Raw genomic sequence first — 18094 nt, 5'->3', positions numbered from 1 at the left:
AGTGGGGGGTTATTCGACTGTACAGCAACTCCACCACGCTCCGAGTGTATGGGTCGGAGAGCTGGAATTGTAAGCAATTCAAAGAGCTGTTGTCATTTGAGCAACCTTGTGTGAGACGGATGTTAAGAGGTTTTTTTTGTTGTTGTGGCAAGACAGGATATAGGCAATGCGTGAGACCGAAAGGGGACGTGGCATATGACGAGTGTTGTAGATACCGTCAGTCTAGAAAGGTTGCGGTGAGAATTGCACAAGCGTAGGATAGATTAAGACCGGTTTCCTGAGGACAGCCATTGGACTGGTCTGCACAAGCCTCCCAAGCAAGGGGAAGACGTCAGCCAAGTTAGTGCGATGCTCGTCGAGTGTTAAGGCAGATCTTGGACGTCCCATGTCGACTGTGCTCGCAGCGGCTGCAGCTGTGGGTTCTGGCAGAAAGTCGAAAGCGTCAAAGACTTTGGCCATAACACGCAACTTGATAAACACATCTTCTTGGTTCTTTCGGTAAAGTCACGTAGAAGGGAAGTAATAAAATAATAAAAATAAAACATAATAAAATGAAATAATTCTCACGACGTTTCGGCTACAACGCAAGCAGCCGTCTTCAGGTGAAGAATGAGACACTACCAAGCTAGGAGCTTATATATAAACTGGGTTGGAGGTGGAAGAGCGCCTTAACAAAAATAATGTGCATATGAAGAGGAATTTAGCATATTCATGGAAAAATGCGTAGGAGGTGGGCGGGGGGGAGTTTCAAAGTCATATTATGCCCATGCATTATGCAGGATCAACAGCACCAAGGGGGGGTGTTAATCAGAATTGCCTTCACAAGTGCTGCTGTATGGGTAAGCCAGCTGGACTTTAACAAAGCAACGAGGAAATAACCCCATGGGTTTTTGATGTAGTTGTATGCAGAAAATGGTATTAAGATCATATAAGGATAGGGCAGGCAATTTGCAAGTTGATAACATAATGCGGGAGAAAAGCGTTGAAAATTTTATGGCAAACGAGGTTATAATGGGAAGGTGCAGAGTGGACGAGGGCAGGTTATGATGGGTCAACCTAAAGCCAGATACGGGGGGAGATGAGATTGAAAAAGCAGACCTTAACGGCCAGATGTCAACTTTGCAACAAATGTAAGCTCAAGCAGAAGGAAGGCATGGTGATGTGTTGTGCCATTAACGTCTTGACAGCGTGTGCATGTGTAAAATATAAAAGAAGTTCACTTATTTGTAACCCTTCATCTTAACTTGTTCATAGCCATTCTGTGGCAATTATTTTATCCTCAAGATACCAAGTTTCAGGGAGGCTCGATCGAGACACAAGGTGAGTTGGCACCATCTCCCGCCCCCCGCCCCCCCAAGGCGAAACATAGCATATAAAAATGAATGTTTAAAAAAACTTTATTTTTATGATAGAATATAGTATTGTCATCAGTATGACATAAGTATACCAAGTTTGCAGTCGATACCATATTGGGAAGTGCAAATTGAGTTACAAGATTTGAGGATACTACAACAACAACAACAGACAGAGTTAAATAAAAGCGTGTAATAAAAAAAATCATCATGCCCTGAGCCTGCCCTGCCGGTAAATGATGAGCACATTCGGAGATTGTGAGTGCGTCCCTTGGGTTGTGTTAGAAGCCAAATGTGGGTGACTTAGTTGGCTTTTCATGGTTTGAGGATTGCGAAGCATTTGACACCACCACCGCATGTGTCCACACAAGTGTTTGCTGTTTCGGAAAATTCAGACGTGAAAATACAAAGACAAAGATCCCTCCCGTGTAGCCTTAGGCTGTAGGAGCAAAGTGCCGTTAGCGAGCACCTATGAAGGCCGGCACGGCACACGAGGGGGTAGGTGGCCAGCACTATGCCCGGCTGCCTTTGTCTCCCCAGTAGCGATGTCGCCACACCGCACCAGGTACTGATTTGAGGCTGAATCGACCTAGGGGGGAGGCGCAGGACCAGTTCAGATAATCTCCACTGGTGTTGACCGTGAGCGGGAATCGAACTCGGGTGACCGGGTTCGTAGCGCAGTGCTCTAACCAGCATCGCTACCAACCCCCACCGCCACGGCTTCTGGCAAACTACACACACACACGCACAGCAACACACACATATGCATACCACACATTCCCGACACAGAAGTGCATTTCGTAAATAAGTTGTGCGCAATATGTTGTTGAAAAATTGCGCCCACACACGCGAGCATAGATTAACTGATGCAATTGTGGAGATTACATTAACCTCACGACTCGTTGCATTACACGGGGGCACACGCAACGCAGATTTGCAGGCCATCTGAAAAATGTCACACCCACGCACGAAAACACTTTGCAAATACATTTCAGTTGATATCCCTCGGGTCTATCCGGAACAATTCCTTCTGTTTCACCTCCTGTGCTGCTGCTACTTTGGAAATAATACAAGAGCGCACAGAGAATCGTTTTATACGACGAAACGCCAATTATAATGCACGATAAGAAATGCTGCCACGGTGTAATGGTTTCCACGCTGGACTTTCAACCAAGAGATTGTGCCGGGTTTTATTCGATATCCTGGCGTGGCAGGTAAACAATGGGAATGTATTTTTACGATGACCCCCTCCCCCCCAAATCCCTCTGCCCCCGCCGTTAACAGCATCTGCCCACTCAGCAGTATAGATGGGAACACCACCGTTAGTTGCTCGGCAGGTCACGTGTGGTAGGGTAAAGTGTGGGTACGTCAACGTCCTACAACACGTCTGGCTAGCATGGAAGAGTAGGCCAAGCACCTTCTAAAGGGGGCTGTCTGTGCCTCCCTCTAGTGCAGTGCCTTCTGTCAGCATGGCATGAAGCCAGATGGTGATGAGACTGTAAAGGGAACGCGTCGACAATGTACCAAGTAGAAGGCCACAGCCTATATTGTAGTGGTTGGTGGTGATAATACTTGAATGTCAGGTGTCAGCTCTGACAATGCTAGAGCAAGGCCCACGGGGTCACTGGCGGTCCCCTAGTGGCCCTTAGTACGGCCCCTGATGTCCGAACCCCGACAATACACAGAGAGTGAAAACAACCCCATCGTGCTGTCAAACCCAATGGTTTGAAATGTGTGGCGGCCATCACACTGGTGATGGCATATAGGCCAAAGTGGCCACCCTCTTAAAATTAGTGAAGAACACTGCCAGATTTAGCAACACACAAATATGTACATTGCATGTACAAGAGCTCTCACTCAGCCTGATGCAGACCACACTATCAAAACAACTGCACGTGTGGCCATTTTGTCGTTTTGGCTCACCAAACCAAAAAACCACGATAATTGTGAACAAGCAACAGGCAGCAGTGCAATAAATACAAAACTGTAAACCAGTTTATACCCTAAATTTCGATCTAAAGCTTTCGTGACTGCAGGGATTCATCTTCTTGGTTCTTTCGGTAAAGTCACGTAGAAGGGAAGTAATAGAATAATAAAAATAAAACATAATAAAATAATTCTCACGACGTTTCGGCCACAACGCAAGCAGCCGTCTTCAGGTGGAGAACAGGTCTGTCAAGTAGACAGAGTCTGAATGGCACGTTCCAGGCTTGGAGCGACTATTTATGCTGGGATGGAGGGGCATAAATAGTCGCTCCAAGCCTGGAGCGTGCCATTCAGACTCTGTCTACTTGACAGACCTGTTCTCCACCTGAAGACGGCTGCTTGCGTTGTGGCCGAAACGTCGTGAGAATTATTTTATTATGTTTTATTTTTATTATTTTATTATTTCCCTTCTACGTGACTTTACCGAAAGAACCAAGAAGACAGTTTATACCATTATTAGGGCTTATCAGTTCAGTAATCAATGTTTTCTGTTGCTGCATGCCTATGGGATCCTCATAATGCATGGAAAGGAATGTAACCTTTGACCCTATATGGATCCATTTTGCATTTTCATAATGGCAACAAAAGCCATCCCAACAGAAAAAAATGTCGTGCGTTATTAATTCTATTTGTTTTTCAGCCCGCACTAATTACATATTTTATTTGCGATTAGATGTTTTTTCTCATCACTTTTACGGAATTCAATCGTTTGCGGAATCAAGCAGAACGCTTATAGTGTTGTGGTATTAACCACATTTAAGGAAGTCGGACGTTTAAATTATTAAAATAAAAATGCAGTACATTTGGTATTCGCGCTTATCGTATGCAGTGCAAGATGGCGATAAGAAATTCCAGCCACGTTGCTCAGCGGGCATAGTGAGCGGCGATGGGAAAGTTGCGAGTTCAAATCCTCGGTCGGTTGTTTGGTTAACTCGTCCCATCATCATCCTTCTGGGGGTAGGGGGGGGGGGTCGCTAAAATGAGCAGCACTTTGTGGGGAAGTCAACAGTGTTTGTCTTGTGGATAGACTCGTCCCCACAATATGAATGCGGAATTCCTGCCACTGACTCGGGGCTGTAAATTGGAAGTGAGCATTGCCTCGATGCCACGAGGCCACACTACATTTTAACGTCGCCCTCATTACACACAAAGTGCTTGCCACAAATCAACCACGAGAGCTCGCTGGTGATCTCGTCAAGGAACTTAAACCAGCAGTACGCGAACTTTGGTCATCCGCGCAGGGGCTTTTGGCTGGCCATTGTACAAAGACGGTTCACTGCATTGCGTGCTTCTGGATGCGCTTCTGCGGCCGTCTGAAACGCTTTAACCTTCTGATATTCGGAAGCAGCTGGAGTTATGCACTTTTAAAAAAATATATATATATTCTCATTATTTATAATTTTCTACTGTTATGTTGTGTATTGAAGTGATGGCGCTTTTAGTGGCAGAATCGTGCCAACATTGAAGGAAAATATAATTGACGTGACTAAGAAAGGAAACATCCTATGTTTTCCGGTTGGTACTGCGTGTCGAGCTTCTTCATAAAGTGAAGGACGAAGTTCTAGATTTGAAGCTTTCGTGACTGCAAGGATTCATATTCTTGGGTTTTTTTCGGTAAAGTCACGTAGGTAAAAAATAAAAAAATTGTTTTTATAAAAGTAAAATAAAAATCACGACGTTTCGGAGGCAACACAAGCTTCCGTCTTCAGGTAAAACCAGGTGGATCCTGAAGACGGAACGGAAGCCTGTGTTGCCTCCGAAACGTCGTAAAAAATTTAAACTAAAATTAATAAAAGTAAAATAAAAATCACGACGTTTCGGAGGCAACACAAGCTTCCGTCTTCAGGTTCCACCTGGTTCCACCTAGTTTAAATTTTTTACCTACGTGACTTTACCGAAAAAAACCAAAAATATGAATGACGAAGATTGTTATCGCATCGCGCACTTTCGGATGCGTGCTTCTGCCGTCGTCTGGAACGATCTTCCTTCCGATACAAAACAAAGGAAGCCACTGGAGTTATGCACGTTTAAACCTAAGTTGAAAACGACTTTATTTAGAACTGCTTTTTGTGATTAGTTATTGTTTTATCCTTCCCCAGCACCTCCGTTGAGCGTGGTTGGTCACGTATGGTGCGAAAAAAGTTCAAAATACATACACGATCATTTGAGCAGGAAATCACTTAGACTATTTTCGGAAAAGATTTTCGAATCGGACTATGCTGGCCAGAGGCGTGACTCGTAGAGTAATGGTCAACTCGTCCGGTGGCCGCAATCATCGGCATTGACCACAGTGATGAATTGACCTCAGCCATTCTCTGCTGCTTGTTCCCGTCTCTCAATCAAAGGCCATTTAGAAACTCATCACAAGGAGCTGCTGTGGCTCGCGATGGCAGAGAAGAAGTCCTTTGCAGATTCAAAACAAAGACAGCCTTCACCTCACGCTCCCCCGATCGGGTACAGCACTGAGGATCGCATCTCAGTTCAAACTCACAGCCCACGCACGCCATTTATGGACGGCCCCTGATTCATACCAAATGCACTCTAATTTGCGTGCGTGTGGAGCGGTGGCGCAGTGGTTAGCGCGCGCAACGCGATGCACCCATCTACGTTGAACTTCTTTCGCACACCGCACGTAGCCGACCGTGCTAATCGCGAGTTTAAGAACCTTGGGCACGGCTAACATCGGTGGACAGAAAATATCCGAACCAGACCCAGTTCCCTTCCCCGCCAGCCGGACTTGTCCAACCCGGACTGACCAACGCGCATGAGGGTCGCACACATCCCGTCGAACAAAGGAAACGTTCGTCCAGCGGTAGATTTGACACATGCGCATTAATTTGCACAAATTACACCGGCATGTGCTTTTGCCAGCATGGGTGTCACTCAAAGCACGCATCGCTCTCCGTGCGTTTTTTGTTGTTGTTATTTTCAACTCTGAACGTTTCAGCGCTTTTTTATTTCGCTGTTCCATTCATGTGCGCCGAGTGCCCGGTGCCTCTGATACACATACCTCGTTGCGGGGCCACGTAATATAAATGGGGGGTTGTGGGGGGGGTTCGGTGGGCAAAGATTTCCAACAGCGCTCCACCCTGCTCTCGTTTCGGCTCGCTATTTCATGGATTCTACTGTGTTTGATTTCGATCGATTTGTGGATCCTGCGCATGACGCCGCGAGATGCCGAGCGAGAGCACGCATGCTCGTCGACGCCCCCATGCAAACACACGTGCTGCTTGTATGCGGTACTCTGTTTGCTACTTACATGAAATCCCATCGCTGGACGCGCACTCTGAGGTCAACGTACATACCTAATGCACTCGTCAACATCATCGTTAGCCGTGAGCTATCCACTGCTGGATGAAAGCCTCTCAAAGGCGCATCCATTTTTTCTCGGTCTCGCGATGCAGCAATCTTGCCCCAACCACGTGATCTAATTTAATCGTTCCGTCTCCGCGCAGGGCCACTCGCACAAGCGTCGGCTCCTTCGGCTGCCCGCTCTGCTGTCAGTCCCGACGACCGAGAATCACCCCTTACCGCGACGTGCCCTGTCCAAGCCCACTTACTATTCTTGAATATGGCCAATATGAATATGGCCAATACTACAACAACGACCGCCGCTCGTCACTCAGTGGCGGTGACGGCACCACGACGCTCGTGCCAGGCTAGGTGCACTTCGAGGCCGTGTGAAGGGTCGAGGGCTCGCTAGCAGGAGACCACGGAACAGAGCCGGGTGTTACGGGTTGACTGAGATGACTGCCAGATGCACCAGCTGGGCTCCCCACTATGCCAACTTGTTGCGTTTTAGCCACCCACGCTCAAGGCGTTGTTGTGAGCGTCACTCCTCCGTTGTTGCTGGAGAGTGACTACCTCCAACTGGCCAGTAGCGTCCTTCACGAGCCTCCTCCACAAAGAGGCCAATATTGACACCGCTGTTACCAATCATCAACTATAATCAGCTCCACGCCCTTCTGTACCATATCAGTCCATCTCTTCTCGAGCCCGTACCGCGTCTGTAAAGCATCCTGTGTCCGGCCAAAAAGCCGCTGCTTGGGCATACAGTGGCTGGGCATGCGGGCTACCAGAGGTGTGGACTCGAGTCATGTGACTTGGACTCGAGTCAGACTCGAGTCATGAATTTGATGACTTGCGACTCGACTTGGACTTGCATAACAATGACTTTGTCCCACCTATGAGATGTGGACTCGAGTCATGTGACTTGGACTCGAGTCAGACTCGAGTCATGAATTTGATGACTTGCGACTCGACTTGGACTTGCATAACAATGACTTTGTCCCACCTCTGCGGGCTACATAACCTAGCCAAGCTACCTACCTACACATACACAAACCTTACCAGCCTTGTTACTAACACTTCCTTATACATCACAGAGTTGCTGACCAGTGGTGCAGTGGCGAGTGCACTGCGCTATGAATTCAGTGACCTGAGTTGAATTCTCGGTCACGGCTAACATAAGTGGTGAGTGATAACTGAACGAGTCCTGGACGGGCTCCCTTCACCAAAACGGTGAAACCACGGGTTTGAACCCGGACCAGATTCAACTCTGATCGTCACATCTGTCGGAGTCACGAGATTTTAACTGTCGCGCCTAGTATACAGGAGGCCATGGGTTCAATCCTGACCCTGACGCCTGCTGTATATTTGCAGTTTGCATGTTCTCTCCGTGATCGTGTGGATTTTTATCTGGGTCCTCCGGGTTTTTTCCTCCACATTTAAAAACACGCATTTAGATTATTTGACCGCGATAAATCCTCACATGATGAGCCACTTCGTTGAGCTATCATTTGTGGCCAGGTCGCTTCCGAAAAAGAGTTACATTGCTCAGTGGGCCTTACCTGGTAAAATAAAAACAATTGTTCATTGATTAAATAGAGTATTAGTTACTAACGCTGCAAACTTGGTGAGATGCCAACAGCTGTTGTGTTTTTTTGCTTTCTTCTAAAGACAGACTGACAGCGGTCATAGGAATGTAGAATTTACGACATTGGCTCAGGATTGTGGAATTTCCCCCAACGGAGAGGAGTGGCCACGCCAACGTTTTTTCTGAGCAAGTGGAAGCTGTGTGCGGTCCTCGGCAGGAAATATAAGCAAGAAGAAGGCACAGTGGAGGCACAGGGATGGGTGGGGGTCAACATTGGAATGCACTCGCACGTGTATAGGACCTTGAGCCACGGGGGTCGGTGGGTACCACTTAGGGTGGAAAATACCACCAGCGTCCACCATTGGGCAGAGTCCATCATGAACAGCGCGCGACGCTCGCACTGCGTATCCGCTTGAACACTGTGCCATCGGTCCAACCGAACAAAAACATCAATCGCCAGAAATATTTATTTATAGATGTATGCACTTAGAAAATGAACCCGGCCTGGGCCTCCCATTCACGGTTACGCGCCCTTCCAGCGCCGCAAATCACGGTCACGTAACGCCCATGGCGGGGGAGGCGGACTGGGGGGCTTCATTCGCCCAGCAGTGGATTGACAATGCGGTTTGTGTGCGTACAAACGCACATGCGTGGGCTGTAATGCAGCACTGCAGAGGCAGGGTGGATCTCACACACAATGGGGCGATCCGGTTTCCTCTCATGTTGAAACGATCATGAATTGACTGATAACGACTTAATACAGAGCGGACTTCAAATACCGTGAAGCGCATTTCCAAGGTGACATTATCATTGCGATTGTTCACGTTGTATGCGTGCTCTTAAGCAATGTATCGTATATGTCTTGGCATGACACAATCCGTCTCTAAATAGCGCGCCCACAAACCTTCCGCTCCGGGAAATCCAACCCCGTTTCCTTCCAAAGGAAATGTAGTTATTATTGATATTATTATTCCATGCATGTGCAGAACATTAAGAAGGCTGATGCAATTGATTTGACACAGCGCACTCCGCGAAATAGATTCACTCACAGTGAGTGCTCCATTAGGCATGCGGCCTGGGGCCCCACTGATCGATACATAGCGGGAGGGGGTGGGTGAGTCGTTTAAGAAGCAGGGGTTTGGGTTTGGGCAGTTGTTCGCTTTGTCTCTCACATTACGCTTCGTGGGTGCATATAAATAATTAATTGTTTATCTTAATTGTAAACTACTGAAAATTCATAAAAGGTGTCCAGTTTGGGGGGGGGGGGGGTGCTTGCCCCCCCGTGCCTCCCCTCGACTCCCAGACTGCGCCCATGACATTGGCTCTTGCTGGCTGGTACTTGAGATGCGAATGTGGAGATGCGTCCCCAGTACGCTTCCTGAGAACGACGGCAAAAGCATTGTTGAGGCGAACGCCCCTTTCCGTTTGCCCTGGCCCCACCGTATCTTGGGAACAGTCGATTGGCACCGCGCGTTGCGAGGCAAAGCCGCGGTGTCGCTGTCCATCGTAAAAAAAAACGCTCGCTCAAATACTCAGAATATGTATTTGATACTGGAGGAATCCCATGAGATGTAAGCGCTTTTTTTCCAGACGTTAAGTAGGAGCGGGTCACCGCGTTGCTACAACAAACGATGCAAAAATACGATATGAGTGCAACGTATGGGAAAGGTAAACAAATCACTTCAACACGTTTCTACAAGTAAAACTAAAAAAATTCTACCTACGTGACTTTACCGAAAGACCCAAAGAGTATGGATTCCGGCAGTCACGAAAGCTTCAAATCAAGATTGAAGTAAAACTAAACTGATTTATTTGATCTTATCAGGTAAAGCCCACTGAGCTATTAGCTTCTTTTCCAGAATCGATTTGGCCACAAAATGATAGCTCAACGAAGTGGCTTATCAGCCTGCCAATAGCCGCACGTGCCCTGTACATCTCAGTGTACTGGACTAATGACTCGCGCTTCCTGACGTTCTCATGACGATGCGAGCTCTCCAGATGTCTTCACGCCGCGAGCTGTTCGGCACCATTTCCGACGTTTCTCTCCACGTGTTCGGAGCTACCGTCGGGAATTCAATTGCTCCCCAAAAGAAGTTCCCAAAGATGCTCACACAGCACGTGGAGCAAAAACGTCGGACCTAATTGCAGACCACCACGCTGTGTAGCTCCAGGTAACAACTGCACAGACCTATGTAGTGAACTTCATCATTCCATTGGAACCTCATTTGCCAGTAAAAAATATGATAATTGGTTGTATGCACTGTCCTTGAAGTTGATTGGTCCACCCAAGACAGCTTTCCTTAGAGCCTAGTCTCACATGGGTTGAACCAGATGACGCCAAAAGGCGCACAACTCAAAGACAATGCACCATCAGAGTATGAGAGCTCGGGGTAAGCATTTACACCATTGGAATCTCATTTTCCAGTAAAAAATAGGATAATTTTTTTTTACCCTTCTATCTGGCAACAAAACTGACACCTTTTTTTACAAGGAGTCATGTTTGCATAGACCACAATACCTGCAGTCATAATGCAAACAAAAAACATAACTCTGATAATGTATGCACTGTCCTTGAAGTTGATTGGTCCACACCCGAGACAGCTTTCCTTAGAGCCTAGTCTCACATGGTGTTGGACCAGATGACGCCAAAATGTGTACAACTCAAGGAAAACTTCATCATTGCCATCAGCAATGGTTCATCAACTGCTGGATGAAGGTCTCCCCCAAGCTGTCGCCATCCCTCGTGGCTTTGTGACGCAACAGCTCCGTCGCGCTCCCGCACGTGCGCGGATCTCATCGCTGTTGGCTCGCCGTCGAACAAAGGCGGCGGTCACCGCGTCGCGTGGCGCATTCAGGCGCTCTCCTGGGGCCGTCTGGAACGCTCTTCCTTCCGATATTAGGAAGCCACTGAAGCTATGCACTTTTAAATCATCTCGATTGCAAACGCATTGCTTAAGAACTGCGTTTTGTGTTCAGTTTGTTGTCCTTCCCCCGTACCTCCGATAAGCATGGTTGGCTACGTACGGTGCGAAAGAAGTTCAACATACATACATTTGATGTCACCAAGCGGTGTGTGTTATTTAATTCACGTGTGCCTTTCAGTCTCTCGGTGTGACTCCCAGTACGTACCTAACGATACACGGATGCACAATGAACACTGCCTCGAAGTTGGCCCGCATCAACTCAAGAGATGCGTGCGGTGCATTGTGAAGCATCCTGCTCAAGCCCGCTCGCATTCATTGGAACGTTTGCGACCGTCCCGAGGAAGGCATGAGTCATTTCGAGGAAGTGCCAACTTGTTGACATAAAATACGAAACAACGATTGCCGGTCGTTGTGTAGAATATAAGTAACAATAAACAATACACACCCCGTTCCATATCTGTCTGCCCACAAAGACAAATTGAATTATTTTACACAACGGCCTTCTAGCAGGGCATCATTTCAGCAGCATTGGTTCGATACGAGCAAACTGTGGGCTGGTTTCAACACCCACCGATGTCTCATTGGTCGAATCAGCACTTGCTTAAACCGATGCTGGCGAACTGTCAGACGTGCTATGAAGAAGGACAATTGCCAAAAAACATCACCGATTTTATCTTTATATATCCATTCAAAGGCGGTGTTATTGACGAATGGGTTGGGTTTATTTGCGTAAATTGTGTAGCAACGCCCATGCAGTACAGCTTAACCAAAACAATTTGGCAGATGTTGCGGGCAGGCAGCCGCTCTGTTCGCCATGGGTCCTAATTCGACGCAACAGCAGAAAATGGAATCTTCTGCAACGGAGTAGCAGGGGGCGGGGGGGCTCTTTTCACCCTCTCCTCGTATTTGTAATGAAGGCAGAGAGGAAGAGAGGCTGGAGGTGGAAGCGTGGTGGGTGGGGGGTGGGTGGGGGGATAAACACGCGAAGCAAATCGTGGATCAGGAAATGGGGGAGGGGAGGGTACTGCCACGTACTTTGTTTGGGGAGTTGCACTCTGCCTTCTCTCTTTCGCGTGACATTTAAAGTGCAGTTTAAACAACGCGTGGGCTTTCCGCGACCAATATTGTTCGTGATAAAAAAAAATACTAAAATCCTGGCAAATCGCCTGATGAAGGCTCGTTGTTGTCGTCGTCACCGGCGAAGCGTCACACTACTGTAAATGTTGCGGGTATACTCTCCAACACACGGGTGTGCGCAAGTCGAAACTAAATGTCACGTTTTGTTTACGTGGCAAACCTCACCAATTGGCTGTGTCGGATGGTGATGGGTTAACGGTTTATCTAACCCCCCCCCCCCCCCAAAAAAAAAACCTTTATGATTTCAAAGTGCAATTGGCACAACTGCTGCATGTCGAGTCTGGTGATCGAGAATCGTGTGTATATAATGGACAGTGCTCGATTATGAGATGAACAGATATGCATTCATTTCGCCACGTTCACCAAAGCACCGCTCAATCATTTCCCTTCACAGCGGCGGCGTTGTACGCGGACCGTGACGTTGAGCGGCTCATTTATCTTCCTCACGAAGAAGCATCTCCCAGCTCGTGATGCGAAACGTCGGACATCGTGCCGAACAAACGCGCGGTACAACAACAAAAAAAGAAAACACACCAGAGAGAGAGCTAGGGGGGAGGAAGGGAATGATGATGATGATGATTGCTGCTAGGGAATGGGCAGATCGCAACGACCTCTGACCTTCCAACACAAAGACATTCCTGTCCAGAGTGAGCAACGATGTGCAGCACGTGCACACAAAGATCCCCCTTGTAGCCTCAACAGACTGTAGGGGCAAGTGCTGTTAGCGAGCACCTATGGAAGCCGGGACGGTACACGAGGGGGTGGGTGGCCCCAGCACCACGCCCGACCGCCTTTGTCTCCCCAGTGGCGAAGTTTGCACACCGCACCAGGTACTCATTTGAGGCTGAGTCGACCTAGGGGAGAGGCCCAGGACCAGTTCAGACAATCGTCACTGGTGTTGGCCGTGAGCGGGAATCGAGCCCTGGTCGCCGGGTTCATAGCGCAGCGCGCTGACCGCCACACTACACACACCACACACACTACACCACACACACTACACACGCCACACACACACACTACACACACCACACACACCAACAACAACAACACAACAACCGCCATTCGCCACTAAGTGGCGGTGACGTCACCACGACACACACTACACACACCACACACACTCGCACACACTAACAGCTGGGTTCACATTCCGGCGAAACTGGCCAAGCAGTCGCCCTGGCGTTTGGCACTCAGGCTTGTGGGGATGGGTGAGCGAAACGATGCATCCAGTGCACACGCAGAGGCCTCGTTGTCAACGCGTTGCTGGATGAGGGCCTCCCCGCGGCGTGTGCGATGTGGGAGGCTTTGCGGTTTGTTGTTTGGATCGTTGGTTGCTGATCTCTCTGGATCCCGGCGGGGTATGCATCACAACTATCAGAGCAAAAATAACTTACGAGATGAAAGAGAAGAAAACATCCGGCAACGTATGTACGGATGTATGCGCGTAGCCAACCGTGCTGATGGGAGGTGCGAAACGAGACGAGAGATGAAATGGCCAGTCCTATTGACTACCCACCGCACTGTGACCCACATCTGCCACTTGGTCAAACAGTCCCCTACACACACCGTCTCAAAACATTTTTTTTCCACTGCACAGATGAGCCGCGACCATGCTGAGCCGGCCTGGCACAGCTCAGGAAACACCAAATTGCTTATTTCTTTTTCCACTGTAGAACCTGGGCCGTGACGCTGACGTCACACGCACGTATGCACATTGCACTTCTCTCGCGTGTAGATGGCACGGCGACTCTGTGTCCTCACTCTACTAAACGGCGTTACACGCATTGCACGTTTCATTAGACCTTCCCCTGGCCCTGTTCGCCGCAGTGGCGAGACGTTAACTGCCTCGCCTGGTGTGTCGCAGGTTCGATCCCGACCTTGATGCCACATCGCCAGAATGTGAATCTGTGGACGGTTGCAAAGTCGAACATGACCGGTTGTCATATGTGCACGCATTTGCGGCAAAGGGGGTTTTTGCCACCTGGTTTGCTTCTTTTATACCATGCTTTTATTTCCTTAAATCGACAGGGAAGTTTGTGGTTGGAGCACTTCTCTATGGAACTGTGGGTTTGTATGAAGTGCTGTTGCACGAGTTTCGCAGTCTTACTTCTTTCGTATGACTGTTCATGTAGATGCAGAGCATCAACTAGAATTTCACACCGAGGTTGGTCAAGCCAGTTAACCTTGTCGTCAGGAGCAGCGGAGTTGTATCGCTGTGATGTCCCCTTCGTACTTGTGGATTGGGGCATTGCGTCGTTGGACGTTGTACGGTCTGTTTTGGATAACCACAGTTGCACACTGCTTGAGAGTTTTTATTTTAACATTTATGCATCAGGTATCCGCATCTGCTGCCATGTTTTTGTGCAGCGGATGCGATTTAGGGTGGACCGCGAAGCGTCGTGACAGTAGATTCGAGGCAGCATAACAGCGTCAAACAACGGGAAAATGATCTGAACACTGGGTCAACATGGCCACATTTAGCCTTGTAGTCAAATTCCAACGCGGGGAGAGATACGTGGCACCGATAAGCAGAACACTGGCTGCCAAGCCACACAGCTAGAATGTAGCCCACGTCGGTGCAATTTAACGAGTAGGTTTTGTCATCAGTGAGGTTTTTTTTCTCTTCCACGATGGGCTGCGTGTTGAGCTTTTATTCTTTCTGGGCTTTCGCTACTGCGGGCTCATCGTCAATTTCCACTTGTGAAGGTGCCCACAGCAGCGTGCGGCAGCCCAACTCCGAAAAACCCACACGTGGACTGGCCCAATATCGTTTCGCTTGCTGACTTGCGACCAACAGATTCGTTTATTGATTTAATATACAGTAATGGGGAACGTTGTCCCGTGGCAAACAACAATGTCCATCATAAAAATGTATAGGATTAAAAAAAGAGCTATCACATCTGAAGCTTATTATAAATTGCATTGGGTTTTTTTTGTTAAACGAGCACTGCCCGCGGAATTTGCGTGGGATACACGGCCGGGGGTGGAGGGTGGATGGGACGGACCTCCCTTGCAGACCCACAGCTTAGGTGAAGCATGCGGGGTGGCAGCATTTAGGCTACTTGGTAAATACTATATATATACCCAACGTAACCGGTTCCTTTACTTAAGCACCTCACAATTTTCAAGCTGTCATGAAGAAAGTACAACACCCGGTTAAATGAACAACCTTAACTTTAAGCCTGGACACTACCTTTGTGCAAAGGGCAGAGATAGCGTCAAGCAAACACGGTTGTTTACTGTGCATGCGTGTGGCACGCTCTTTGTCGCGACGCTTAATTATTTATATACCCTTTGGTTCTTTCGGTAAAGTCACGTAGGTAAAAATAAATAATAAATACATGCATTCCCACCTGATGACGGACGCTTGTTTTGCGCCAGAAACGTCGTGATTTATTTTCTTTTATTTGATACCTACGTGTCTTTACCGAAAGAACCAAAGAGTATGGATTCCTGCAGTCACGAAAGCTTCAAATGAAGATATTTTCCCTTCGATTTAATTTTTGACAAAATCTGATTTGTTGATGCTTAGTTTCCAAGTATTAGTTTCCAAGTATTAGTTTCCAAGGGCTTTCCATCCCGTCCTCGTTACTCGACCAACTCACGACTCGAGTTTACACGTCACGTGGCTTACACTCAGGTCACGATTGCCAGAGGCAATGTATAGTGTGATTGCTTTCCGCATAACCTATTTACTATACTCAGGGTATATACTAAACTAAAACTATTGTTTCCAGGTAAGGCACACTGAGCTATCTAGCTCTTTATCAGAAGCGACATGGCCACAAATGATAGCTTAACGAAGTGGCTTATCACGTGAAAATGTCTAGCAGTAGTCAAATACCCGAAACGCCTGTCCATTCTAAATGTGGACGGGAAAAACCTGGAGGACCTGAAGAAAAATCCACGCGACCACGGGGAAAGAGACATGCAAACTCCAAATATGCAACAGACGTCAAAGTCGGGATCTAACCCACAACCTCCTCCATACCAGGCGAGGTATTTGACATTTCGCCACCGTGGACTGAATAACCACCCTCCCTCCCTCCTCGCCCAGACTCACACGCCTATCGGGATACAATTGCAGCGATTTACTATCCTAGTTACGTAAAAACATATATTCGGTTCTCATTTGAACTTTGTGGAGAGGTCACGCATTGTAGATCCATCAAATCCAGCCTATAGGGAACGAACCATTGATTATCACACGTACCAGTCGATGTATATGCATAGTCGTGAAACTTAACGGATTTAAATTGAAGCGTATTTTTACCCAAACCCTTACTATGTACAAACTTACAACTACACCGTGAACGTGTAAGAATATGCCACTTTATTATTGATCCTGCAGGGTTCAAATATAAAATCGCAGCGCGGGTTAACAGCACCGGCCAGTGGGAAGTCAAGAGTATACCTAGCCCCGTCATGGTAACGTGGATCGTGAACCAGTTATTGTTGCTGTGTACTTTGAGGTCACGTGAACTCGTAGGCAAGAACGAACACTCAATCCAAGCGCACTGACGGAGAACACCAACCTACTTGCTCTCCTGCCTTGCACGGAGAACTCCCCGTTTCTCGCACGCGTCAAAAACACACACACCCAGAACTCCTCTGTGAGCCGACGGTTCATCATCATCATTAGCCATGGTTAATAATCCACTGCTGGATGAAGGCCCCTCCAAGCCGCTGGCATCTCCGCGATTCAACGGTCCACCACGCGCCTACACACGGACTGAATTGTAATCGCTCCATCTCCGCGGGTGAACGCTTCGCGTGTGAAACACACATACAGCTATGAGACCCGCGTTTACTACACAGTACACGTATACTCACCTGCCACCCGTCCATCATCACTTGAACTGGCGTGAAGAAGAGCAGGAGGGAGAGAAGATTTGAGACTAGTTGAGCATAGAGGAATGGCAACCTCCTCTTGCCTGTTTATCCTGATGCCTGGGGTACAACTAAAAAAACACCTTGCTTGTACCATGGACTCAAGTCCGATAGTTCGGGAACAGAGTACACCCCATGCTGGCGTTTTGAAAAGCAATATAAAGCTCTGGCCTTAGTAGGTGATGGGTCATCAGTGCAGTCGAATTGCCCTTACAAGGAAAGGGGGGAGGCTTCTGTGCTTTGACGAAAACGATTAAAAACCTCGAGAAAGCCGTCATGAAAGGAGAGACAGAAAAGCCACCGTCGTTAAGCAGCTACGATTGCATGCAATTGTACTGTCCCTTGTAGAATCTAATTACATAGTGCACAGCCTAACATGTGTATGCGGTATATTTCCGTAATATCATTTATTTTTTTAAAGGGAAAACGTTGCTGATGGCTATCAGAGAAATTGAAACCGGTTCGCTGTTTGCCTATTTGTAAAACAATAATGGTGGGCAACATTTATCTGGAAAGTCCAAAGGCAGACTGACTAAATATTACATGAACCATATTCTTAGGTTTTTTCGGTAAAGTCACGTAGGTAAAGAATTAAAATTAATAAAAGTAAAATAAAATAAGTAAATGATACAGCAAGCGTGCTGTGACGGTTCCACCTGAAAACGGAAGCTTGTGTTGCCTCCGAAACGTCGTGATTTTTTTTTTTACTTTTATTAATTTAAATTTAATTTTTTTACCTACGTGACTTTACCGAAAAAACCTAGGAATATGAATCCTTGCAGTCACGAAAGCTTCAAATCTAGAATTACATGAACCATATTTTATGTGTGTGCAACCATGGAACACCGTTGGCCCCACGTTCCATGCTGGGGACAGGCGTATGCTGTCAACGCAAGAGCAGTTAGCGAGCACCTATTAAGGCCTGCTCGACG

At 47.6% G+C, this 18094-nt stretch overlaps 1 protein-coding gene across 1 annotated transcript in view; it reads right to left on the bottom strand.

The window, feature by feature from the left end:
- The window catches only part of LOC144723057 (lysoplasmalogenase TMEM86B-like), a 33313-nt gene extending 15984 nt beyond the window's left edge, over positions 1 to 17329 (bottom strand). Inside the window, exon 1 of the mRNA XM_078601599.1 lies at positions 17106 to 17329. Coding sequence (XP_078457725.1) covers positions 17106 to 17123 — 18 coding nt within the window. The 5' untranslated portion in view covers positions 17124 to 17329. The remainder of the gene's footprint in view (positions 1 to 17105) is intronic.
- Positions 17330 to 18094: the final 765 nt, after the last annotated feature.

Source organism: Lampetra planeri, chromosome 16 (assembly GCF_965212315.1).
Source record: "Lampetra planeri chromosome 16, kcLamPlan1.2.h2, whole genome shotgun sequence".
Taxonomy (NCBI): Eukaryota; Metazoa; Chordata; class Hyperoartia; order Petromyzontiformes; family Petromyzontidae; genus Lampetra; species Lampetra planeri.
This window is presented reverse-complemented; position numbering and strand designations above follow the sequence as displayed.